The sequence below is a fragment of the Myotis nattereri genome, assembly GCF_964212035.1.
Source record: "Myotis nattereri genome assembly, chromosome: 7".
In the NCBI taxonomy this organism is placed as follows: Eukaryota; Metazoa; Chordata; class Mammalia; order Chiroptera; family Vespertilionidae; genus Myotis; species Myotis nattereri.
Genome location: NC_138082.1, coordinates 55,264,743 through 55,291,939, shown reverse-complemented (window position 1 = coordinate 55,291,939; position 27,197 = coordinate 55,264,743). Strand labels below are relative to the sequence as shown.

The 27,197-nt window shown below is 40.1% G+C and overlaps 1 protein-coding gene across 2 annotated transcripts in view; it reads right to left on the bottom strand.

The window, feature by feature from the left end:
- Nucleotides 1–27,197, bottom strand: part of PLA2R1 (phospholipase A2 receptor 1) — a gene marked incomplete at its 5' end in the record, with an annotated part of 107,767 nt that overhangs the window by 56,813 nt on the left and 23,757 nt on the right. For both annotated transcript variants that reach the window (XM_081095897.1, XM_081095896.1), the window contains 7 exons: nucleotides 3,839–3,951; nucleotides 7,235–7,333; nucleotides 10,123–10,280; nucleotides 11,651–11,845; nucleotides 15,288–15,431; nucleotides 16,047–16,160; nucleotides 20,268–20,441. In XM_081095897.1, the coding sequence (XP_080952023.1) occupies nucleotides 3,839–3,951; nucleotides 7,235–7,333; nucleotides 10,123–10,280; nucleotides 11,651–11,845; nucleotides 15,288–15,431; nucleotides 16,047–16,160; nucleotides 20,268–20,441 (997 nt within the window). The remainder of the gene's footprint in view (nucleotides 1–3,838; nucleotides 3,952–7,234; nucleotides 7,334–10,122; nucleotides 10,281–11,650; nucleotides 11,846–15,287; nucleotides 15,432–16,046; nucleotides 16,161–20,267; nucleotides 20,442–27,197) is intronic.

The following is a 27,197-nucleotide window of genomic DNA, read 5'->3' as shown; positions in this document are numbered from 1 at the left end:
TATTATTCAGCCTTAAAAGGAAGGAAATTCTAACACATGCTCCAAGAAGGATTAACTTGCAGGATATTAGGCTAAGGCAGCCGTAGGCAAACTACGGCCCGCAGGCCGGATCTGGCCCGTTTGAAATGAATAAAACTAAAAAAAAAACCCAAAAAAAACCGTACCCTTTTATGTAATGATGTTTACTTTGAATTTATATTAGTTCACACAAACACTCCATCCATGCTTTTGTTCCGGCCCTCCGGTCCAGTTTAAGAACCCATTGTGGCCCTCGAGTCAAAAAGTTTGCCCACCCCTGGGCTAAGGGCAATAACCCAGGCACAAAAGGGCAACTACTGAGTGATTCTACTTACCTAGGGTAGTCAACCTCAGACAGAGAAATAGGATGGTGGTAGCCAGAGGCTGGAGGCCAGTGAGAATGGAGAGTTATTGTTTAATGGGTACAGAATTCAGTTTGGGAAGATGAAAATGTTCTGATGAAAATGGATGGTGGTGATGATTGCACAATAATATGACTGTAGTTAACGCCACTGAACTGCACACTTGAAAATTGTTAAAATTATAACTTTTACATTATGTATGTTTTACCACAATAAAAAAAGTTAACTGTAAATATGTCTGGGAGATACAGTGGTTGCAGGAAAATAACAGAGCTGTAAATATGCTTGAAAATAATGCACATTTAAACTTAGGAGAAAATGATATATTGCAGGATTTCTCACTTTTGGCAAAATTCACAAAATTGGATGGCATTTGGATTATTTTGTACTAAATATTCCATGACTGATCGATTCAAGATTTAGATACACATGCATTTAGGCAATTATCCATGGTAACTTTGGAATGCAAGCTCTGCATTCATGCTCTGTCGGGAAGCAAAGTGGCCAGACTTTAAAAATTTGGTAACAGTTAACAAGCAAATAAAATTCTGTTATTCAGCACTAGGGGTCTGTTTTTCTTTCCTTCTTATTCCACAAAGTGTTAAAAGTTCTAGACCAGGAGCAGTTAGCGGATAACAAAAGAAAGAAGTAATTTGGAGCAGGTGGCTCTAATTGTGCCTATCAAACCTGTCGCTCAGTTGTGCAGAAGAGTGGAAAATCAATTAGCAACTACAAGCTTGGGTACTGGTGAGTGACAGGAGTGCCTTAACTCAAAGGGGAATCAGTAATAGAAGAAGATGATTACCCAGGCTGCTAGTGGACACTCCTGGATCTGGAGGGACTTTCCATTGCCAAACCTTCTCAGACAAATTTTGCTGTGAAAAATATCTGAACATGTATTGTCACTCAAAGAGCCGTGCTGTGTAGGCTTTTATATCTTACCTGTTGGGGTCTGAATGAATAAAGTTCAGGAGTATGAGGCCCTTCCTTCCCCCACTCTGCATGTTGGAGTCACTGCTTTGGATGTAGACATGTTTACAGAGCAGTGCACATGTATGTTACCTGCCTGGGAGAGACTCACTGGGGTGAACCTGTGGTAAGGTGGGGAGGTTGGCTGGGGGCTGAGTAGCACGCCAGCACAAGGTCACCTGGGCAGCCTCGGAGGTCAAGGCTGAGACAAAAACAAGCGCACCTGTGCCATACTTCTGCTTTAGAGTTGGATCCCACATTAGCATTGGCTACTGAATGCAGTTAATCAAAGAAAAATTTTAAAATATTCACAGCATACTCTTATATTCAGCTCTGGAGGAAATAAAACAGTAGTATTTTCCTAAACACTTTCTATCATTTGTATGAAAGTCCTCAAAGGTGTTTAGAAAACGGAGTACTCGAACTCTAACAGACCTGCCTTACCCTGGCTCACTTTGGCACTATGGGTAATCTGTAATGTCACTTCGAGTTTATCCATTTATGATGTTATCCTACATTCTTTACTTGTTTTACATACCTATTGTCTATTTCTTCAGCTGCTGGCCTGCAAGTAGCACCACGATTACACCACGCCTTTTCTTTATTTGCTATAACCTACCAATATGAGCGCCTCTCACAAAATAGGTATCTACACTAATAAAAGACAAAGATGCTAATTGACCATACTTTCGCTATGCCCACCAGTCAATCAGAGCAACTATATGCAAATTAACCCAACCAAGATGGCGGTTAATTTGCATATACCAGCTGGGAGCGAAGTCTGAAGACAACGTAGAAGAAAGCCAAGCACTGCAAAAAGGAGCAAAGTAGAGGTGGCAGAGACAGGAATGGAGCCAAGGTGGTGGAGGCGGGAGGCGGGAGCGGAGCCGGGGCACGGCGGGCGGAGGGTGGTGGGCAGCAGCAGGAGGCAGCGGGAAGCGGGAGGGAGCTGAGACGGCAGAGGCGGGGGTGAAGCCCTATTCTTGCAGGAATCTTTCTGCAACGGGCCTCTAGTTCAATAAGTAATTTTCTAACAAACTCTTGACTATTGGATTTTAACAAAGTCAGATAACATATGAAAAATAGTTAACACAGTACCAAGTATATGACAGGCACTCAATAAACATTACACACATACACACACACACACACACACACACACACACAGAAAGAATAAGACTTTTTAAAAAGGTCAGACAATTATACTTATTTTCTTCAGTGAAGACATCATTAATTAAAAAATAATTAGCAAAAGAGCATAGTTTTTTTGGTCAGGCCCCTAAATAAAGTCCTATGTTGACTCTGACTGGAAGACTTCCAATCCAAGGTACTCTTAAAACCTTTTTAGGGAATTAACAAATTGAGGATAAAGGCTTTTTCCTGGCCTGGGAAGGAGAAAGGTAGAACTAAAAACAACACAAGCTTATCAAAGGCAGAGCTATCCTCCACAGGAAGCATCTCCTGAGCATAAAATGCTTCACCAGGCAATTTATTTTGCCAATAAAACCATTGTCCTATTTTCTAATATTTATGGGTATTTAAAATTTTTTTTAATTCTCATCCAAGGATACATTTTTATTTTAGAGAGAGAGGAAAGGAGGGGGAAAGGGAGGGAGAGGGAGAGAGAGAGAAACAGTTGCCTCCCATTCACACCTCAACCAAGGATCAAACCGGCAACCTAGGTAATGTGCCCTGACCAGGAAATGAACTCACAACCTTTCTGGTATACCAGACAATGCTCTAACCAAGTCACTCAGCCAGTGCTCATGAGTATTTTAAAGGCAATGCCTGCCTGGGTAAAAAAGAAAGTGACTTGCTTTGCAGGTGCTATAGTTTTTTCATGGAACTACTTTTGTCTTCAGCAGGGAGAAGTCAGTTTTGCAGCCCTCACTGTCCTTCTGATATGATAGTGACATTGAGGCCACTTCTGCCTTTGGTGCATTTATTCTCTGTGACACATCGTAGCACACTGTGAATTATGCAGAGTGTCAAAAGAGCACGGTTTCTCTGTTGGCATTGAGAAGACACCTGTGCACTGAGGTGTCTAACTCTAAACAAACAGACCTAAGACATAATGGGCAAGCATTTGAATATTTGAAACCTCCACAGTTTAGTTATACTTACTTTTGTTCTAAGAAAAAAAAAAAACACGTGACTCACACACATTAAATTTTTAAAAAATTAATGCTAACTAGCATATTTATTTTTCTATTACAAAGAGAAGATAAAATCTAAATGCAACTGAATATATTAGCAAAGTTAGATAAGAGATAAATCTTTATGGAAAGTAAAAAGTCACCTTAATTTACTCAAAAATCAATTGAGGAGAAACATCCTATGACTTAAATTCATCTCAATCAATAATTTAATACACTATTGTATAGTACACTTAGATTTTGATCAGTTACTTATTATGGCTAGGTTTTATCGTTCCAAGGGCCCTCACATCAAAGCACAGTCATGTTTCTGGCAGGAAGTTTCTATGTTACCTGTTTGTAACGGTCACAAGTGCAGGAGGACAGTAATACCCACTGGCGGCGTGGTCGAAGTTTCGAAGTTCTGTGTCAATTTTGTAACAGAACCCACCATGTCTCTCCCATCCCTTAAAAGAGAAAAAGGAAAATAACCTGATTTAGTTAAAGAGAAAAAAGATCTTTTTTATATATTCATATATATGTATATACATATATTTCAGAGAGGACGGGAGAGATAAGAGGGAATCATTGATTGGCTGCCTCCTATGTGCCCCACTGAGTCACACCCAGCTGGTTTTTGTATATTCATATTTACTACATACCCCACTATCTTCTCTGACCCACTCAGAACTCAAAACTTGAACTTTGTCTTGACAGATTTGTATTCATTCTATCTGGTAATGCTATTAGCTACAGCCACTTTTAGATTTATTTAATTCTTAAACCCTACATGTTTTAATTGACTTAAAACATAAACCTTAAATGGAAATAAAGGGACACTTTCTCAAGATTCTGTCTCTTACACACACACACACACACACACACACACACATACACACACACGGAGAGAGGGAGGGAGGGAGGGAGCAAGAGAGATTAAAAAATATAGAATTTCACGCAAATACAAACGGCTCCTACAGGCTAGTAGAAATTAGGAGTGCTGCCTTTGAAGACAGAAAGCATGGCTGAATCCAGGCTCTACCCCCAGCGACGTTATTTGATCTCTCCCTGTCTTAGTTTTCTCCTCTGTAAAATGGGGCAATCGTAGTTTCGATGGGGCTTTTGTGGGAATCAAAGGAGACAATGTAGGCAGAGGCCTCGGGATAGAGGCAGGAACTCAGCAAAGAGGGCACATGTACCTGGATCACAGCGTATATTCTCCAACCTTCTTTCCTACCGCTTTCCATGTTACCCACTGAGAGTCACTGAGGTAAGGGACCCGGGTAAAGTCACAGACTCATGGACAAGCTGGCCTGGAACCCAATTCTGGGGCAACCTAGGATAGCCTTGGCTGGATCATCATGCACCCCAATGGAGATTGGCCAGAATATATATATTTTTGGTAAAGATTATTCCTAAATCAATTGGTTAGCTTTCTAGAGAGAAAGCAATTGTGCTTTGGCACTCAGACAAAATTGACCAACATGTGTTTCATGACTCAGCCTTGGGAGCAATGAAGGGTGCTCTATTATTTAAAATCATATGATACAGGGGACGTACATTCATTAGTCTTTCATATTTCAACTGAATTATTTTAGTTATTTTTCATTCAACATTATAAAATCACATCATTTATAGCTATTTTCGCCAGTTTTAAAACACACTTCATTCTATGCCATACCAATGCTTGCCAGAATTTGATCAGCTATACAACGATTCCTGCTATATTCTCAGTCTTGCAGTGAATTAAATAAAACTTATTTTAGAAATCAGCAATTTTAGTTCAAAACATATTGCTCAATGAGGTGGGGGTTACAGGAGTTCCACATCCAACCAGCCAGGATGCACGCTGAAGTCACTCCCTTAAAGTTGCTCCCCAACCTTATCTGTGGGGATCACAACCCCTGCCAGAGCCCCTCCTGGGTCACGCCAGGCAGGTTAGGCTGCCTTGGTGCTTGGGAAGGACAGGTAGCAGAAGCCTGACAATTTGATCTTTCTCACAAAGTATTCTTTCTTCATTGGTAGTTTTTAGATCACAGGCTGCTTAGCAAAACAAAAAATCCAAGAACCGAACAGGCTAAAAAAATGTGGCATAGCAATAACCAGAAAAACAAAGGCTCTTTACTGTAAGCCTTTGTGCACATAATGGAGTGGGAAGAATAACTGATTGTATCCATGACTATCCTTTGTCCATGAGGTGCCATTTAATTTTAAGTGAAATGGTGACAACACTGAAATAATTGCTCATACTGTGCCATCCCCCCAAAAGTGACTCAGAGGGAAAAATAAACCATTTTCTTTGCTTTGAAATTGTCAAGAGTTATTTTATAAATTAGTTTTGTACGTGCAAACTGCTTAGAGAATTACATCGAAGCCATTGTCAAAAAGAAAGGCGCCTTTTGAAACCATACCCATAGACTGATGGTGCATAAAGTATTTAATGGGAATTTTGCCCTGAAGTTGAGAACTGGGTCTGAACTCTGAATCTTTACATACTGGTGGTGCTGGCCAAGAAAGGATGATAGGCTACAAAGTTCGAATAGAACATCACTTCTGTTCCTGCTGCGTAAGAAGCTAGTTATCCTTTCTACACAAAACATGTTGAGTTGCCTTAAAAGACACAGTGAGATAAATTTTTTTTCAATATTTCTGTTTATGGAGATTAAATCAGTGATCAATTATCACTAATTCAGGAATTATAATCATTAGATAAAATGTTCAGCAACCTGTCAGCTATGGCATGTGTATGTTCAGTTAGAGTATGAAGAGTCATATGTTTATGCACTGATTAATAAATCAAATGCAGTATCTAGAGAGATGGATTATTGTTCAAGTGGTACATAAATAATTGGATTAGAAAAGAAAATAATTCAAGCACAATTGTATAAAACCCCAGTTTGGGAAAATTTTGATATTCATACAATCTAAAAATCTCCAATATTTAAATCTAAATTCTTGTGTGTGTGTGTGTGTGTGTGTGTGTGTTTGTGTGTGTGTGAGAGAGAGAGAGAGAGAGAGAGAGAGAGGACATGAGAAGCTATATTGAGGACACTGATAGGTATTTTTTTGGTAACTTTTCTGCAGGATAGTATATGTATTTTTAAAAATTTAAAACATAATTTTCTACCTTGTAAATTTAAATCTAAATATTAAGTGTTGTTGATTAAAGTACTGAAAATGCTTTATTACTTAAAATACAAAAGTATTTTTATTATCCCGTTCCCAACTAATAAGTATATTGTGAGCATGCACTTCTCTCCCTTATTGTATCTGGTCAAATACTTCAGTTTAAGAAAAGTGAACAGGAAAGCAAGCGTTTGGACGCAGAAGTTCACTTTCTGGCTCAAAGGAAGGCATGTGCTTTCACTCTGACATCCCACAGGAAGCCTATGAAACCCCCAAGAGACAGGGCATCGCGTGCACAGATGGTATAATAGTATCATTTACATTTATTTTATCTCAAAAGAAAAGTAGTCTTAGGTTGAAGAGGCTGGCAAGCAACCCTCGCAGAGCTATAAATCCTCCCCGTGACTCTAGCTGATAATTGTCTGGTTTGTTAAAAGTAGCCCACACACAGAACAAAAAAGAGAAGGGGAGGAGGGTAGCAAATGAGGGAGGAAGGGAAGGGAAAGAGAGGGAGGAGGGAGTGAGGCAGGAGAGAGAGGGAGAGGGGTTCACTCTAAGTCGATGGGAATACATTTTTCTATTATGAAGGCCCTGCACCTACATCACAAGGTTAATGGCACTTACTTCTGGACAGCCTGATTCAGCGTCGGAGACCACGTGGCCTGCTTTCTCACAAATGTAAGGAAGTGCCTCTTCACAGTGTTTAACTTTCCAGTGTCCTTCCTAGGGGGAAAGTATTACAAGACGAATGAATGCACCCCATTACTGATGCTGATAGGCAACACCCATATTCTGAATAAAAATATGACTAATAATAAGTGTTTCCGGATGGAGGAATGTGTTAGGATCTCGTGCTGTCATTAGAAAGGACTGCCTCTCCCTGCATATGAGTGAGAGGCCCTGCTCGCTGCAGTGTGTAAACAGCCGCAAGGCATGCAGTCCTGATCGGTGGGCCGAGGGGAGCAGCCACAAATACTCCTGTGTGCTAGGCTTCATGTTGAGTGACTTTCATATATTATCTCAGTGTTCCTGTGAGGTACGCCTCACTCCCATTTAAGAGATTAGGTTTAATACGTTGCAGAAGGACCTGTAGGCAGGAAAAACTGGAGTTAGGACTTAGTACCAGGTTCAGCTGGCTTTACATTAAGCTGCTTTCAACTTTTCTTTGGAAAAGATGGGGGAGAGCAGTAATTCTCCACTTCTAGCGTGTTCCAGAATTATCCGGAGGGGTTACTAAAACGCAGATGACTGGCCCCATGCGCAGTGTCTCATTCAGTAAGTCAGGCAGGACCTGCGAATTCACATTTCCAACAAATGTTCAGGTGATGCTGACGCTGTTGGTGTGGGGGCCAGCCACGTGGATGGAGCTGTGCTCTTGCCCGCACGAGAATGCTGCTTCCCCTCTAACCACTTCTAAGTGGGAGTACAACTGCTAACAGATTACGATTTTATCCTCCTTTCCAAAGAATTTTTAATTTTAACCCAAGTCAGACCGATAGGCTCAAACCATAGAATTCAGACTTTAGGTGGTACCTCGGGCAGGCTGAGTTTTAGGGGAAGATGGAGCCCTTCCATGACCCTAGGAAACATCCTCTGGAGGAGGCTGACACCGTCACCTGTAAGAGCAGCCTGAGCCCTCCCCCATGGCGTCTTCAGTTACAGGATAGCGGAAGGCACACTGTGGTTGCTTAATGACTATTGGATGGATGGATGGATGGATGGATGAATGAATGGTTTCCTAGGTTCTCATATTCAAATTTGGGCTTCCACCCTGCTCAGGTAACTTGTTCATCATAATAATTATATTCATATTGAGTTCTACTTCAAGAGAATAAATGTTACTTTTTATACATCTACTGTTTAAGGAGCTACTGAGCTGACAAAAAAGGGGGCCACAAAAAGCACACTTACAGCAGCCCTGTCCTGACCGACCCTGTGATATTAGTCCCTACCTTTATTCTCTGAAAAATAATTTCTCTGTCCAAATGTTGGCTCCCGTTCTGTGAACATGCTAAGTGAAATGCCCATGTTTGTCAAATAAAACGGGAGAATGTCAGTAGGAAATGAAGGTCATCTCTGTTATATCAAAACTAATGAACCAACAGAGCACCGAATGTTGTAGAATAAATGGTGGTGGCTTTCAGTGGAGTCAGAGCCAGGACAAACACTGAGAGAGCCCTGTGACTCGGAGACCCTGCCTCGCCGCTGTAATTGCAGTGGCACATATCCGGGGCAGCCTTTAAGGGTAAAACAGTAAAACACGTGCTGAGAAACTGCCCGTGTCTGATTGGCACAATTCCTTTGTCGAGTTATTTAAGGAGCATGGATGAGAGTGCTTTCTGGAGGAACTCGATACAGGGTGATCTGAAAGAGTGAGGATGCCCACCAAATCCCAATAACCTAAACCCAGCCAGTAAGTTCAGCAGCCAGCTGATCAAGAGAGTAACTCTATTCTAAACACATAAGAAGCCCTTCAAATGGCTTGGGATTAAACTAATTCTGCATAAGCAGATGTTTTAGATAAAAGAGAAGCTAGAGACTAGGGATACGTGTGATGTTAAGGTCACTGGGGCCATTATATTCGTCTGAAGAAAAGAGCAAGATTTTCCATTGGTGCACAATGTTCAGAGGTGGCACACACTGTTGAAAGCCTTTTATGTTAAGAAGATAATGGAGCTTAAAAGCCACGACTCTCCAGAGTAATCTCTCAACACCTCAGTCCTCTCTAGTTTCATCACCCTAGACAACGGCACCACCTCCGCCAAGATGCTGGTGGCTCAGGCTACAAGCTTCCCTCTCCTGCACCCCCACATCTCATTTAGCAACCATTCCTGTCTTCAGGACCCTTGGATCTGTCTGCTGTCTCCGCATTCACTACACGAATTCAACCACGGAATAGCCTCCAAACTGTTTTCTCTGCTTCCATTTCATCCCGCCCCAATCTGTTCTCTATGTAGCAGCCAGTTACTGTTAAAAATGTAAATTAGATCTTGCCCTCCATTTCCTTGAAGCTTGAGGGCAGCTTATGGATCCTGGATCCATAAGCTTCCTATTTTTGCATCCCTCTAGCTCCAACTCCTGCCACTCCCTCACCCTTCACACCTTCTCACCACACTGGCCTTTTGGATTGTCAGACGTGGCAAGCCTTGGCCTGCCTCCGGGCTTTTGCATGAACCACCCTGCCTGGAGTGTTATTCTCCCTGCTCTTCAAGAGGGTTTTTGTTGTTGTTCTTTAAGTCCCAGCTTACATGTTACGTCTTCAGAGTCCCATCGCTGTGAATTCCGTCTGAAATAGCTGCGCCAACCATCATGTCACCCATTTCCTCAGAGCCATCGTGACAACTGTCATCACCCTGTTTTCCCTGTGGGTACATGGTTACTGGCCAGCAAGGAAGCTCCATGAGGAGCAGGGACTGTGCTAGTCTGGGTCTCTGCCACAGCCCAAGTCCTAGTGCAGGTGGCCCTCAATACAAGTCCAGCAAAGGGAGCATTGAACAAACAAATAAACTTACAGATTTCTCAGCTGAGACACATAACTGGCTTCTATTTGGAAAAATTCGGGGCTCAAGTGCATGCCAATTAGTAAAGGTGACTGAAGAGCCATTAGACCATTCAAAGGAAACTGGAGTTTTATTGCTGCTCAAACCAATCCATGTTTCGGATGCATTTTCTGTAAGAGATAAATATAAATTACTTACAGGAATCCTATTATATGCAAAGGCGATATTGCACTGGGGCTATTACCAAAACATATCACTTTGCAAGTGATTTCTTTATGTGATGAAACCTGTTTAAGTCTTGGTGAAAATACCGGCTTAAACTTTCCCCCTACACTGTGCTAGCTGATCTGATGGACACAGGCCTTCGATGTGAGGCAGAGTGGGAGTTACAGCCAATGCCAGGACAAACAAGTCAGACTGCTGGGACTCTAGATCCTGCTGCGACTCTAGGTTCTGCTGGGACTCTAGGTCCTGCTGCTGGAAGGAAAGTAGATCTGGAAAGTTTGTTTTTGTTTCTACCTAGAGAAAGGAAAAACAGGAAGGTCTATTGGATTAGGAAAAGGGCACACACAAAATGACTTTTAATGGTAGTTGAGCTTTTTGATACATTTCTTTTTCTTTCTTTCTTTTCTTTCTTTCTTTCTTTCTTTCTTTCTTTCTTTCTTTCTTTCTTTCTTTCTTTCTTTTTTTTTTTCCATGGGAAAAAGGAGCAGAAACTCTTAAAAGCATGGAAATGGGAGCAATGGGGTTTCCCTAAATAGAAATAAAATGAGACAGCCCAAGTAGGATGAAAAGACCCCATGTGGCTGAGAGATATGCCCAAGTGCCGCTATTGATATGGAGGCAGCCACAGGATTCTTTAAACCCCAATGGGAAGGGTGAGGAGAAATGACAGAGACAGATTTTGTTTTCATCCTAAACTGAAATCTAACTTGAAAAGTTCCTCAGAATAGAGTCTGGAGGTTTTTTTGATTTAAAACATTTACTCTAAGTCAGTGATTTTAATATTTCCTGGCAGAATTCTATATTAAATACATGACATAGATAGAGGCAGATCTGCTTTGATGAACTAAAGCTGGGTGGAGGCCTAGCAACTTGGAACTCCTAAACATGTCACAAAGCTTGAAAACCACCACATGAAATAAATGATCTATATTCACTGGCTAAAGTTATTAAATCCAATTATCTTTCTAAGCAATTCCTTTTATTGCTTAGATTATATGACCACAGCACATTACTGCTATCCAGTGGCCATAGAGCTAAATTATAGGCTTAGGGTTTTTTATTAGAAGTTTCAAGAAATAACATTTGCCCCTTTAAAAAATATATAAGAATATCTAATATATCTGGCATATGTGAGATGTGACAGAGTTTCTGAGCATGTACTTTGTTAAAATCCAATGAATTTGCACTTCTGGGTATTATTTAGAAACCTCAGATATACCAGGTATGTGTGCTTTTAAGCGCTTTTAAGTAGCTTAATTTAGAAGTTACTATATTATATTTCATACCTCTTAAATCAAAGACATTTGACACTCACCATCTCCAAGGAGGTTTACAAGTAACTCCACCTCCGCTAATGAAGCTATGTCTATCAATGCACTGCTATTAGACTGGCAAGAACGCAAAGCCTCAGTCCAGGTCTTTCCTTCCTTCTGAAGTTTATAGCAGTTCTGATTGTGGGGACTCCAGCCAGGCTCACAGTGGGTAGCATAATATTTCCAAGCATCTTTTTCTTTTTTAAAACAACAACATAAATAAAAACAATTTCATTTCCCACATTTAAAAAACATTACTCATTGCTCTTGATATAAATATTATTTTTAATGTAAGAAAAAATATAAGTGATGACATCAAAATATGATTAAGATTTTGAGAAACAGAAAAGTGAAACAATAACATAAATTATAGGATTCCAGGTCTTCATAGTTGAGAAGGATCCAACCTATGACCCAGACCTAATGGATCTTAGTGCTTCATTTTCCAGATGTGATTTCTAAGGCACAAAGAGGTAAGGAGACTTGGCAAAGGTCATGTAGCCAAAGCTGAGAGTCAGGGCTAGGTATGAAATTGACCAGGTATAGTTCTCCATTTAAAAAAAATATTTTCACACTGAAAAAGGTCTGTTATGAACCATAATTTAAATTACATTTTATGTACAGTATGTGGGTGGGGATAGATATTTATCCTGGACTGAAGAGAGTCAGAAGTTCTGGCCAATTCCTCTAGAGCAGAGATGACAAGTAGCTTTCATCTCGAGGGTCAGTCTGAGTGCCCGTGGCATCCCTCTGGATTCTTAGAAACTCTGGGTTAGAAGTTAAGGAAAATGGTGTCACGCTGCTTTGAGATTGGAGGGGAAGGCAAGTTTGGACTCTTTTCTTCTAGGAGCTTGCCCCCAACCTGGTGATAGCATCTTTATTTTATTTTATTAATCACAACTGAGTGCCTTCTTTATGCACTAATTTAATTAGTTGCAATTCCACTGCAGTATGGGAAATGACATTCTTTTAAAATTGCTTTTAGGGCCCTAGCTGATTTGGCTCAGTGGATAGAGCGTCCACCTGAATTGAACCAGGACCCTGTGGATGGAAGGGTCCTCTTGGTTCGATTCAGGTCAAGGACACATACCTCATTTGCAGGCTCCTCCTCAGCCGGGCCCCTGTGGGGCACGTATGGGAGGCAACGAATCGATATTTCTCTCACATTGATATTTCTCTCTGTCTTTCCCTCTCTCTTCCACTCTCTCTTAAAAAATCAATGGAAAAAATATTCTTGGGTGAGGATTGAAAAAAACAGAAAAGAAAAAATTTCTTTTAGGGCTCTGACAGCAATTAGCACCACAGCTGAAGCATGTAGAACATTTAGGTATCATCTACCCAAGTGGTTTTCAACCTAAAAAAATAATGTCACAGACCGTCTTTTAAAAATGGGACCTTGAGCTTCACTCGAAAGGTACGATAAAAAGATAAAACAGGAGCTTCTTCAAAGAACTTTTATCATATATACACAACCCACGGACACAGATAACAATGTGGGGAAGGCCCGGGGGGGGGGGGGGGGAGGGCAGGGGCGGGCCAGACGGGGTCAACGGGAAACAAAAGGAGACATATGTAATACTTTCAACAATAAATATTTTTTAAAAACTAAAATAAACAAACAAAACAAAAACAGGAGCTTCTCTGATTGAAGCACAGGTGGACTCAAGCAAAGAACCTGGGGATCCTGGAACTCAGTTTGAAACGCTGGAACGGATCATCACAAGGACTTGTTGAACTTGAAGCGACAATTACGAATCCAAACAAATTTAGCTTAACTGCCCTCATTTCTGGTTTCTGGCCTCAGTTAGTAGATCAGGGGAGTAGATAAAACAAGAAAAAAAGGGCAGTAGGAGGGAGTGCAAGAAGCCATAAGAACGAACAAATAAAGAAGGAAGAAATGGAGAAAGAAAAATGATAGGAAGAGAAGGAAGGTATGAGCAATTCAGCACATTATTGAAACAATGCAAATTATCTCTACATAAAACAAAGGCACAATGCTTCTTCTATCCCAACCCCGTATTCTACAATACCCTGAGACTTAGCTATGTACAGGAAATTAGAAAGTTAAAGCCTAGTTGTAAGAAATAATATTTTTAAATGATAATTCAGCTTATTATTTTAAATCTAGAGTTGTTTCTGATTATTCTGGTAATGATTCTTTTAACAGTGGTTAGGTTTTATCTCTGCTTTTAAGTTAAGACATTAATTCCTACAGAAACTAAAAAGAGGTAATAGACCTTAAACAGACAGAAATAATTGGATGTCCAGGTACTAGATTGTAATAAGGTAGTATTCAAGTTACACCTAAAAGTTTTGTATATTATTTCAGAAGGAGGATGTCTTACTATTTAGAGATATAGAGTGTGATAGGAAATCAATGAAGCAAAGAATTTTCTAAAACTGTTTTCTAATTTATATTTAATTTCTAGGGCAACTATCAATAAAACTCAAAATTCAAAAAGGAAGCATTTTTTTTTTTTTCAAATCCAGAATAATTAAGAACGCACATTTTTTAAAAAGAGAGGAAGAAAATGCTTAGGCTTTCAAATGCTTAGGTTACTCTGCTTTAGTTTTTTTCTTTTAATATATTTTTATTGATTTCAGAGAGGAAGGGGAAGGATGAGCGAGAGAGAAACATCGCTGATGAGAGAATCATTGATCGGCTGCCTCCTGCACGCCCCCCACTGAGAACCGAGCCCGAAACCTGGGCATATGGCCCTGACCAGAATCGAACCCAGGACCTTGAGTCCACAGGCTGACGCTCTATCCACTGAGCCAAACCAGCCAGGGCTCTGCTTTAGTTTTTAGTAAAAACCTAAATGCATGTGTTAAATTCATGGTGCCTTTAGAACAAGCATGTCAAACTCAAAGGCTAACACGGGCCAAATAAACAAGGTTTAAGTGTATGTGGGCCACAAAAAACCCCCAAAAGCTTCAATTTTCATAGAAACATAGGTTTATTTCGATAAAGACATGCTGAATACAAAGGGCTGAAATAAATGAGTAATCGTTAACATAAAACAATAGAACATTTTAATAAAAATTAATATATTTTCTTGAATATTAACTTACCAGACACTGAATAACTACACAAATTAATAAGCGTAATACAAATAAACCTATTTTTCTTGTTCTCCGAAAGCAAAATATTTCCTGCTGCGCACACCAAACAAGTCAGTCCAAGATTAATGATGTGGCGATCAGCTGCTAAAATACTCGCTGCTAGTATTAGTGGGGAGAAATGGTGCGCCGGTGGTAAGGCGAGTACGGGAAATGAATGCAACACGATTATAGTGATCAGTCATCAGCGAACGTTGTAGCTCATTATTAATAATGATGTACAACAGAATGTTGTAAAAATTGAGATATGAAATTTTTGTTAAAACGTTTCTTACATACCGTTATATTGGCGGGTCCACAAAAATATTTGTTGTGGGCTGCATATGGCCCGTGGGCCGGGAGTTTGACGTGCTTGCTTTAGAATAACAAATATTATCTTGTTATACATTTTTATTCCTACAAATACAAAACCAGCCTTAGCTAAGTTTAAATTAGGAGTTATTAGCAAAAATGGAGGACTTTGACTATATTGAAAGGACAAGTAAGCAATTCATAAGAATTCAAAATGAAAACACTTACCCACTACTTCGTGAACAGTGTGGTTCAGGTATTTTTTACAGATGTAAGGTAAGGTGGCCTCACAGTCCCGAACTCTCCAGGCATTTGGCAAAAATGGATTAAATGTCCCACAGCGATATTCAACAAATGGCTCAAAACTTATTTCTGAAAATACAGTGTTTGTGTATTTCATGTTAGAAGCAAAAGCAGTTACTTTAACCTATATTGAAATGTAGTGTTAGCATCAAGGAGACAACCCTTCTCTTTGACATATATGGTAAATCCTTTAAGACCTTATATTTATGATTTTTGCAGTTGAAGTCCAGACATGACAATGAAATGATTTCCCAAAGTTGGCAATAGTGGATTTTATTGCTTTAAAGCAGAGAAATGTTTTGCTCTTTGTGGCTATTTTTAAAACAGCTGACTAGACTCTTGGCTCTGACCCAGATCCTCTTGCAACCTGGGCTAAACATACAGCTTACCTTTTGGGCATCCATTTTCTTGTCTGGAAAAGCCTTACAGGAATTTAGTCAGGCTTAACATTTGTTGTAAACCACTTTCAAAAGAATTTTCACATGTCATATGGGGGTAAGTGCTAAGTGATATTTTCAAATAATCTACTTAACATGTTTAAATATTAGTTATTTTTACCTGAGAGTTAATTTTGAATACTCTCTATGCAATTGTTTTAACAGCACATATATACGTGGGAGATACTGCTGTCCCAGGCTGCGGGATGACCCCACCTGTTGAAGGTAAATCAAACGCTGCGGGTACCTGGGTTCCAGTTCAGGTGGCTGAGCGGGGTTCTGTCGGACCACTGCCAGCCAGCATTTTCATCCAGCTGGTTCAGGCCCATCCACACCTCCACTGCTTCACCCCTTAAGTGCTCTGAAATGAAGAGAAATTAATTTTTAAAAGATCAATGTTACACTTCTTGTTTTTCTATTCCTGGAGCACAGTCATAAATTAACTCCAGTCAATGACAGAAAGGGTTTAAGAGCTACTAACCCCACTCTGTGCTTCAGAGTAAAGCAGCCAGCTTTGTCCAGCTGGCGTGGCTCAGTGATTGAGCACCGACCTATGAACCAGGAGGTCACGGTTGGGACCCCAGTCAGGGCACATGCCCGGGTTGCAGACTAGGTCCCCAGTCAGGGGCATGCAGGAGGCAGCCAATCAATGACTCTCTCTCTCATCATTCACGTTTCTCTCTCTCTCTCTCTCTCTCTCTCTCTCTCTCTCTCTCTCTCTCTCTCTCCCTCTCTCTCTCCCTTCCTCTCTGAAATCAATAAAAACATTAAGAAAAAAAGAAGCCTGCCTTTCCTCGTCTTGAGAAATAATCAGTCTCCTGGAGGCTCACCGACTGAGAAGTGTGTAAGCATCTAGAGATGCTGCCTCTCAGTGGGTGTCAATCCATCCGAGTGCATGGTTACGACTTCGAGACCATTTCATTTGTGTGCACTTAGGGTTACAGAGGGTGAGGGGGAAGTGGCCAGGGCCACTCCCAGAAAGGCTTTCTTTGCTCCACATGTGACTGGAGACTTCAGCTTGCAGCCTCAGGACTCCAGCCGAGGAGTCTAGATCCAAGTGAGCAGAGGCCCCAGAGGGATCCGTAGCAGGTTGGAACCTAAGGGCCATGCATGAAGCAAGTGATTCTTCAACTTGGGGTGAGAAGTGTTTCGGTCAGGCTGGCTCTGTGGCCCCTACTTCTTCCTAACCACCGCGCACAGCCCCTCAGGTTTTAATTCTACACCATTTTGGTTATAAATGCTATGTATAAGCATGTGCATTGACATGCTTGTGCAGAAGAATATGGTTATCGAAATTGAAGAATTAATGGAAATCTTTCTTGTTTTTTTCTTTTTGTGCACTTGAATTTTTAAAAATTATTCTAGAATAAACAGTACTACTTGTACTATAAAATATGGGGGGGGGAGACAGTGTGAGAAACATTTAGTGAAAGTGGCTAATTTTGTGACACTTCCAAATATTGCCACTTAATCTTATTTATTTATGTAACATTGGTTAATATAGTATATAAATTTTAGGTGTACAACATTACAATTTGATATCTGTCTGTTATTGCATGCTCACCACCAAAAGTCTAGTTTTCATCCATCATCCATATTTTACCTTCTTTTCCCATTTAATCTTTCCATCTATGAAAGTGAGCCTTGTTCTCTCATGGCTCATCTGCTTTGGAACCCAATTCATTTTGCACCAGATGTAGGAGCCGAGCCCGAGACCGAGACAGATAAGAGTTGTAAATAGGGCGGCTACATGCCCCAATTTGCCTTGAAAACTCAAGGCCTATGTTATGTTGTCAGCTCCAGAATAATGATGAATCACAGTTGCTTTTGCCCTCAAAAGAGTCACAGTCTGGATGATCCATTGTACAGTCACCCAGGTTATAGGAGTCAGTGTATTCACTTAACAAGGCTGCAGCATCCTCCGTGGTTGGACATTTCAATATAATATTGAGCAACTGGAAGAGTCTAACACAATTAGGAAAGAGAAAAAGGTGCTTTATAATTTTGAGAGCCCAGACATCACTAAACAGAAATAGCATAACATTCATGGGCCCTGCCCTTCCAAATTCCTGAGGCGTTAACGCGGAGTCTCTTCCTAATGCTGATTAGTGCAGTCCTTTCAATGCCGTTGTTTGATTAAGTCATATACTGATGTCAGCGGGCAGAATGGAAGATGGATGGACAAGATGGAGAAATTTTCACATTCATATGGTGTAAGTGCCAAGTCATATTTTCAAATAATCTACTTAAAATACTTAAATATTAGTTATTCTTACTAGATTTCATTTTGAATACTCTCTGTGCAATTGTTTTAACAATATACATAAAAAGTCATAGTGTAATTTATTATCTTGTTTAAAAGCACCCAAACAGTCTATTTTACTTTAAGACTAAATTGATTCATAATTTTATAGTAGCAAACTCAAACCTAAATTCCTTTGGCTACCTCTTGGCACTTGTGAAAGCCTAGGTAATTCCATATACCATAGTTAGTGTTCATCAGCGATAGTAGCCTATTCTCATCATTAAAAAAACACCTTGATCAGAACAGGCTTCCCCATTTACGAACAGACTTCTGTTTTCCTAAACAATCCCCAGTCTAATTATAGAATTGTGGTATTTAAATTAAAATCTCTGACATATTTTTTTAATATATTTTATTGATTTTTTACAGAGAGGAAGGGAGAGGGATAGAGAGCTAGAAACATCGATGAGAGAGAAACATTGATCAGCTGCCTCTTGCATACCCCCAACTGGGTATGTGCCCGCAACCAAAGTACATGCCCTTGGCCGGAATTGAACCCAAGACCCTTCAGTCCGCAGGCCGACGCTCTATCCACTGAGCCAAACCTGTCAGGGCTCTCTGACATATTTTTAAATTGTTATTTAAGTTTGATGAGCAAGTCCAAACCTTCTTATTAGAAATACTGACAGTGAAGACAGGTAACAATTGTAATTCATACGTGGTATGCAAAATTTGCTATGAAAATCATTACAGTCTAACAATGACTTTGGAAATGGTGTTTTTTCTAGAATGTGATTCACTCAAATCAGTTTCAATGATGATTTCTCACTTTTCCATGTCTGTGGGGAAAGGAGCAGGCATGCATTTTTCTTGCATTTGTTACGAACTTTCTGGAAGATATTAATGACGTCCCCAAACCTTAAAACATGCTTCCACCTCCACCCAGTGAATCTACTTCTACACAGAGAAATAATTAGGGATCTATACACAAAGGTATGTGCAGGTGTGGTTTATAATAGCAACATATTAGTAAAACAAAATAAATAATTGTAGCTATCTCTTCCTATCTATGTATATCTATGTTTATAGAGATGTACAGATGTTCATTATATTAAGATAAATAAAATAAATATAATACCAAACTGTGTGCATGGTACTTAAATGGTTAACACACGAATGCTTGTTGTGTGTACTAGGCACTTTTTTAGGATTTCGCATGCATTATAACATGTAATCATATCAACAAGAGGTAAGCATTATTATTAATTCCATTTGATAGATAGAAGGAAGTGGAGGCACTTGCTTAGGTAGCTTTGCTAGTAAGTGGTAGAAGTGGGATTCAAACCCAAGCAGGTGGCTCTCTGGTCCCTGCTCCTAACCTTAGAGTTAATAGAGATGCTTCCTATTTTTATTCAATACAATTTTTCAGAGATACTATGTATATATGCATACATTTATGTGTTAGCTAAAATACATGGTTCTATCTGGATTGTGGAATTACAGGAGACTTGTTTTTCTTTCTGTATACATGAAATTTTAAATTTATTCCAGAATAGAAAAACATCTATTACATATGCAATAAAATCTGAAAAAAGTGTCAGTCACTTTTAATGAAAGTGATTAATTTTGTGACACTTTCAGATGTTTCCAATTTTTTTAAAAAGCTGTTTGTACATATACACAAACACATTTAGTCTTTAAGGAGAAGAGAGAGAGAGTTTAGGTGATAGGTGAAACACAAGACCCGGCTCATTATCACAACTCGTTTGACATCTTATATTATTCGCTTATACTATTAGTTACCATGTGTGTGCTTTTGCTTTTCCAACTAAATTTTAAGTTCTTTGGAATCCATCAGGCCTACCACATACCTGCACACAGTGAGTAACAGAGAAGATTTTACTTAATGAATGACTAATGGGAACTGAATGGCTAAGATCTCTAGCAGAGCAGGGATTTGTACCTAAGTGTCGAAGTCTCCCAGTCCACTTGCTTTAGCTGCAAGCTCTGAGTCCCTTGCTGGGGCCTCAGCTCTCTTCTACAAGGGCGAGAAAATAAGGAACACTGGGTGCCAAATGGAATGGCCTGGGTGTGAGTTTGGACCATATTAATAAAAGAAAAATATTTTTCATGGAACTCCCCCCCATCCCCCGAATATTTTGCATAGGTGGACGTAATTGTTAACCATCACTTAAATTGTATCCATATCAATGTCATACTTACTCCTGATGAAACTTTCTTCAGCTTCATCTGCAATACTTAGTAAAGCACCACCTTGCATCTGGCATGACACATGTGCCTCGCTCCAGGAGAGAGAAGAAAGCAGGTTGAATTGGTAGCAAATGTGCGAATTGAGATCCTTCTCCCAAACGGCATCGCAACCCATCCCTGCAGATGCTGGAAACAAAAGCCATCAGACCATTAGCTGCAATCTTTTTTCTCTATAGGGCAATATACTTCTAAGGGGAATTTGAAATGGAGTGATTCCAAACTGCAGCCTCTAAAACTTCTGTACCTTATTGATTCCTGATTAGATCTCTAGGATGAAATCTGCATTTTGTATCCCATTGGTACTTTATAGTTATACTCTTTCAAGATTTAAAGGAACTTCTAGAAATTATCAATAAAGAAGCTCTGATCCTTTCTGGGAAAAGGAGAGACGCCATTTTTAAGAGGAGATAGAAGTGAAGGATTTATGAAAATAACATGAGTTCTTTAAAAAGTAGTCATTTAGAACTTTATACTGAACACTGTGTGACTGTAAAGGTTTATTTGAGGTAGATGCAAGTGTGATTTCAAAAGGCTTCCCCCGCCAAAACCAAAATGTTAGAGGAAATGAAAGGGATACAGTTGAAATATGAGTTTAGAGAGAACACAATTTTCACACAAACACTGAGAACAGGAAAACTGATATTTAATTTTATAAAGTTCTTTCAGCCAAAAGGAAGAGAAGCAAAGTCTACTTGTAAAACATTGACCAACGATTGCATAGTATGTTTAAAAGTAAATTTAATAAAGTATGAAATGTGGATCTGAAATCTGAAATTTATTGAAAATGAAGACCCAATTTGGATGCTTTTGCTAAAGGTTTAAATCAAAACCCAAGGTGAACTAAGCAGCTATAATAATCACCTGAAATCAAACTCAGCCAAAGAATTTCACAAGGTAGAAAATGTGGCCCACGCTACAGCATGAGTGTAAGTGATGGACAGCAATCTACTAAAACCTGGGACAATCTTCCCGCAAGTGTGAGCCACAGAATAATACAACTTCAGGAGCTAGCTCCCCAGGGAAACCGGGACCTCATGCCTGTGTGTGTAGCCTTCTCTAATAAATTCATAATGTACATTAGCATCTTAAAGGCCCCAAGACATCAAGGAAGAGCTTAAGTTTAATTCAGTGTACTTCAAACTTATTTGACAATGGATTCTTTCTTGTTTGTTTTCTTTTTCCCACTGTAATAGATATCCTCGCGAATGTGGAAAGTTTGTTCCATGTCTGTTTGCCACATGCACCCCCCAGAACTGTGTTGGTTAACCATAAGTTATCAAAGCACTTATACATCCAAGGTTGTCTGAAGAGTTTCTTGACTGGTACATGTATTTACAGAAAGATGCAAGGTCGTAGGAGGGTAGAAAACAAGGCTATCACCAAGTAAAACTGAAGAGAAAGGAAGGACATTTTCAGGCACCATCGTGCCCAGGTGGCTGAATTTTCTGAGTCCTTAGAGATTGTTTTCAGTTAAAATACTAGGCCATCCCCAGCTGGACAGCACACTCTGCATTATCAGACAGGGGCTCACCCTGTGACAGCTGAGGCTATGAGGGAGGAGCAGGAGGACGTTTACAATGAAAGTGTGTGTAACAATCATTTAGCCAGCTTGTCAAAAAACTGCAGATTCTTTGTTTTCTGAGTCAGGAGGTCAGGAACTCGCATGAAACACATGCCTGATTTTCAGGCAGATGGTGCATGAAGCAAACACCAGCTTAAAAGAAAAAATTTAAAGCACTTCCCAGGAGGGCACACATGAGTAGCCTTCCGTACTAGAAGGTTAGTAAGATGTGAGAAGGGGAGTTGTAGGGAGAGGATCTCAGAAGTCCTGTGAATAGGACAGAGATATCCCCTACCCCAGAGAGGTGGTGGTGGGGGGGGGGGCGAGATTCCCAACAAGTCTTAATTATAAGCCTCCAGGCTGCAGCATATCATGATAAGAAAAGGTCTAGAGCAGGGGTGGGCAAACTTTTTGACTCGAGGGCCACAATGGGTTCTTAAACTGGACCGGAGGGCCGGAACAAAAGCATGGATGGAGTGTTTGTGTGAACTAATATAAATTCAAAGTAAACATCATTACATAAAAGGGTACAGTCTTTTTTTTTTTTTTTTTTTTTTTTTAGTTTTATTCATTTCAAATGGGCCGGATCCGTTTGCCCACGGCTGGTCTAGAGTCTAGAGGACACTTCACTTGATCTTATCCAAGTTTTGTCCTTTCAACGAGATAGAGATGGAGCTATGTGGACACAGCCTTTTGTAGTAACCTGATTGAATTCTATATCTTAAAGTTTAAGGCTTAAACAGTTAAGTGAGAGGCTTGCTAATGATGCTGTGTGTGCACAAATGACATAGCTCAGTTTTCTTCGATTTCCCTTGGTTTTGGATTATCTGTGCAAATCCTTAAGGTTAATCAAAAGGAAATTTCCCCAATCAAATGTTTGCAACAGGTGCCCATATTCTAACAAGTTCATTTGGTTTTAACCAAACTCTAAGAATTTGTTCTTCTGTACAGGAAGACACGGTCCTTTCTCCGCTTCTCTACGTGGGCTGTGTACCAGTCACTCCATGAATCTTACTGGGAGGTTGCACTGTAACAAGTGTTATGGAAATGCCACCCTGGACCAGGGTTCTGTGATGTGCTACCCTGCTCTCCCTTCAGGACTGAAGGCCTTATTTCCCCAGATGCCAGGAAAGACCTCCTGACGTTAAGCCTTCTTCAAGGACTGCCTTGGCTGAAGAGTTTCTTTGCCTGATGTCACTCTCCCTTCCCAAAGGCAGCGGGCTAACCATGATTGGGCAGTGCAAGGCAGTAAGTCCCCCTCTCTTCCCAGCAGGGGGCACATCCACCTTGAGAACACCTCAGAGGGTCAGTCAGGCCTGCATTCTGATCTTACTCTCTTTCCTTCCTTTCCACAGGTGTTGATCCTGAGAACAACCCCCCAACAAACCTCCTGAAGGTTACTCTCTGCCTCAGAGGCTGCTCCCTGGGGATCCACTTGGCACAGACCTCCATCTTGGCCTAGGGTCCTTGCATCTATATATTGTTAGCCTTTTGCTTCTTCCTATATAATCTCCCTTTCCAAGTCACTGAAAATGCAAGATTGAAGGCTGGTGTCTAAGCCATATTTATCTCGGAACATTCAAATATAAGGGCTAGAATTATGTTATATTTCTTTGCACCTTTGGTTGTCTTTATATGATCCCTTGAGGGAAGCAACTGTGTTGTGTATATATCTTTGAACCTCCTACTATTTGGGGGAAAATCACCAAAATCTTTTGCATGATGTTATAAATAGGTGATTTTCCTCCTTTCAAAACACACCTCTTTTGCAATGAACTAAGGTATATGTATTTCTGTCAGCACTGATTTTATCATAGATTATTACTGAGATGTAGCCACTCCTCCTAGTCTATTAATGTGTCTTGTTTTTCTCCCCTAAGGACACAGCTTTGCCATTGTCCCTGGTGTATTATCTTGTTCCTGAGCTTAGGGAGAAAACACTCAGCCTTCTATCATTAAGTATGTTGTTTGCAGGGGTTTTGATTTTTTTTTTTTAAATAGATTCTCCTTATCACTTAAGGACATTCCCTTCTGTTCCTAGGGATTTTTTTTTGTGTGTGTGTGTGTGCTCATGAAGGTATGGAAATTTTGTCAAATTTTTTCTGTATCAGTAGATGATCAGGTGGTTTTTTGACCTTTATCCTATTGATATGGGTATTACATTAATTGATTTCCAACTTTAAGCCAATCTTGCATTCTTGGGATAAATTCCTCTTGGTCATAGTGTACAACAATTCTTTTTATATGTTGTTGAGTTCTGTTTGCTATACTTTGTTGAGGGTTTTTGCATTGATATTCATAAGAAATGTTGGTCTGTAGCTTTCTTTTCTTGTAATATCCTTGTCTGGTTTTGGTATCAGGGTAATAGTGGTCTCATAGAATGAATTGGACAGTGTTCCCTCCTTTTCCATTTTCCCATTTACCCTTTAATCCGCTCAATCTGGCCACTGGAAGCTATCTTGTCAAGGTCATCAATGACTTCCATATTGCCAAATCCAGCAAACACTTCCTTTCAGACCTTGTCAAACCAGGCCCTTCAGCAGCATTTGAGCACCCTTCCTCTCCTTGCCAATATACTCTATTTTCTTGACTTCACATGCCTGGCGACCCTTCTACCTCTTTGGCCACCTCTTCTACGTCTCCTTTACTGGTTCTACTTAAACTAAATAGGTTTTAAGACTTGGCCCTGAGTCTCCTTCCTTTTTATTTTATACATGCTCTAGACTATTTCACTCATTCCCATAAACCCTTCCCTATAACTTTCAAATGTATAAGACACCTTTATGTCTAACTGCCTAGTCCACATTTTCACAGGCTTGATTCACATATCACATGTCCCAACCTGAATGCTTGGTTTTCTCTTCCAAATCTGTATCTGCAATGAACTTATCTATGCATATCAGAAAGCTGCGTTCCTAATTAACATCCCACTTTCCCCTTTATCCTCCAAATCTGTCCTTACTAATTTGAGTCCAATTCCTTGTTAAAAACCTACAAGTACATTTTTAAACCTGACCATAAGCAATTACAAAGGCTTTACCTGGCAGGCCTCATGGGGGAAAGCTGTCCTCCCCACACCAGACTTCATACATAGACAAGTTCAAGGGCACTCAAATAATTCCAGAGGTTGATATCCTAAAAATATATCAAACTAACTGCATGACTTTCCAGCTGTGTATGATATGCAACCAAGAGGGACTAGTATGACACAAATTGCCCTGAAAGTAACCCTCAGAGATTCCTATACAGGGATGTGCAAAAGTAGGATTGTATGGAAAATAATACAATAATTAATAAATAATACAAGAGTAAGCTGTGTTTTGTGTACTCACAACTGCAAACCTACTGTTGCCTGCCATTCTTGTTCCTGAAGATCTATAATGACAGATGTTTGATCACACCCTTCACTGTGTTTGTGTGTTTATTAATGCTACACTTAAATTTTGCTCTCTTACTATCAACTTTTTAAAAAAGGCAGCATCATTTTATATTGGGATACAGAAGTACAAATCTTTATTCCACTCACTCTTCTCTGTCTTACCCATTTGTTGACCTCACTGAAAGAGCTATCAGTGCACTCAAATTTCAGTCTCTAACACATCACTATGAGTTATGTTGGGCAGAAATACTACGTCAAAACCCAAACTCTGCACAGGAACCAAAAAGAACAAGAAAGGAAGAACACTGGTACTGTAATTCAGGACTGTACAAATAAACGTACTCTCTGCTGGTCGTGGTAAAGGCCAGGAGAGCTGGAATCTGGCAGGCTGTAAGGCAGAGGAAGCTTTGAGCTGTAGGAAGCTGAACAAATAGATAGTCTTGCAAGTGAGAAGCCCAGAGCATCACTAAATCATAATTGGCTAAAAGTGACAAAGGATGGTGACAGTGTTCTTTGCAGAACCTCAAGGAGAATATTGTAGTTTAAAAAAAAAGTCCCACCCTATCCAGTTTGGCTCAGTAGATAGAACATTGGCCAAAGGGTTCCGGGTTCGATTCCGGTCAAAGGCACATACCTCGGTTGCATGCAGGAGGTAACCAATTGATGTGTCTCTCTCACATTGATGCTTCTCTGTCTCTCTGTCTCTTCCCTTCCCTTCCCCTCTCTAAAAAATCAATGGAAAAATATCCTTTGGTGAGGATTACCCTCCTCCCCCACCCCAAAGTCCCTACTATTAGGATCATGTGAAATACATGTTAAATTTTTTTTGTATTGGTTTATTTTTAATAAGGAAATTTATTAGGGATGGAAATGGAAAGAGAAGCTGATACAAACAATATGACATCTAATGCAAGAATCCAAGGAATGTAGGATTACATGCACATATACCTGCATACAAGCATTCAGATTCAGATAGAAAAGGCTGATGATCTGACAATATTTTCAGTACAAAATACTTTCATGCTGGTTGTTAAGCTGCTGTCCTGAGCTGCTTGAGTGTCCTTGGCTGCCCTAGTCTCCTTTGCACTTCCCTCTCCCCCTCACCTCCTCACAATCCAGCAGCTAATGGGTTAATACCAGCAGCAGGAGTCTGAGACTCCTAACTCCTACCTTAAGGTCTCCACTCGGACTGGCCAATAGCCCATACCATATTGGTTGTTTAATGTCTTAAGACTACCCTAGTATACTGAGGTATGTTGCATAGAATTACCTCCATTTTATTTTTGACTGATGAAGAATTATCTGCAACAGGATCACCTTGGGCACTTGTCAAAAAATGCAGATGCTTGGGTACCACACACTGAACCCACTGTGTCTCTGGGAGGGCGCTAAGATATGCATTTTTGACTCTCCCCCAGGTGGTTCTAGACTATCATATCAACTATAGTCTGCATTTTCTAGCACAGAGCAAATCAGTCTTACATCTAGATGCCAAGTTCTTTGAAGGGAGGGTCTTAAGTCCTAATACTCTTGGTATTCACCACTGTGCTTACCTAGTTTAGTGCTGTTGACAGACAATAAAGAGGAAGGGTCATTGGTTCAGAAGTGCATGCTGAAAGAATAAGTTAGGTTTGATGATGACGATGATGATGATGATGATGATGATGATGATGATGATGATGATGATGGTGATGATGATGTGATGATGTGCCAGGTCCTATGATAAGTGCCTTAGATGCTTCCTAATAGTACTGCTATTCTCTCCATTTTGTGGCAGGAAACTGAGACTTAAGATCTCATCATTGGGAGGAAGGACTCCAATATTGGTCTGTCTGATTTCAAAGCCTAAACTCTTTCTTATTCCCTAAGCCATACTGGCTCTTAGGTCACAAAAACAATTCTACAGATAACTCATCTATCAGATTATTTGGAGTTAATCTCT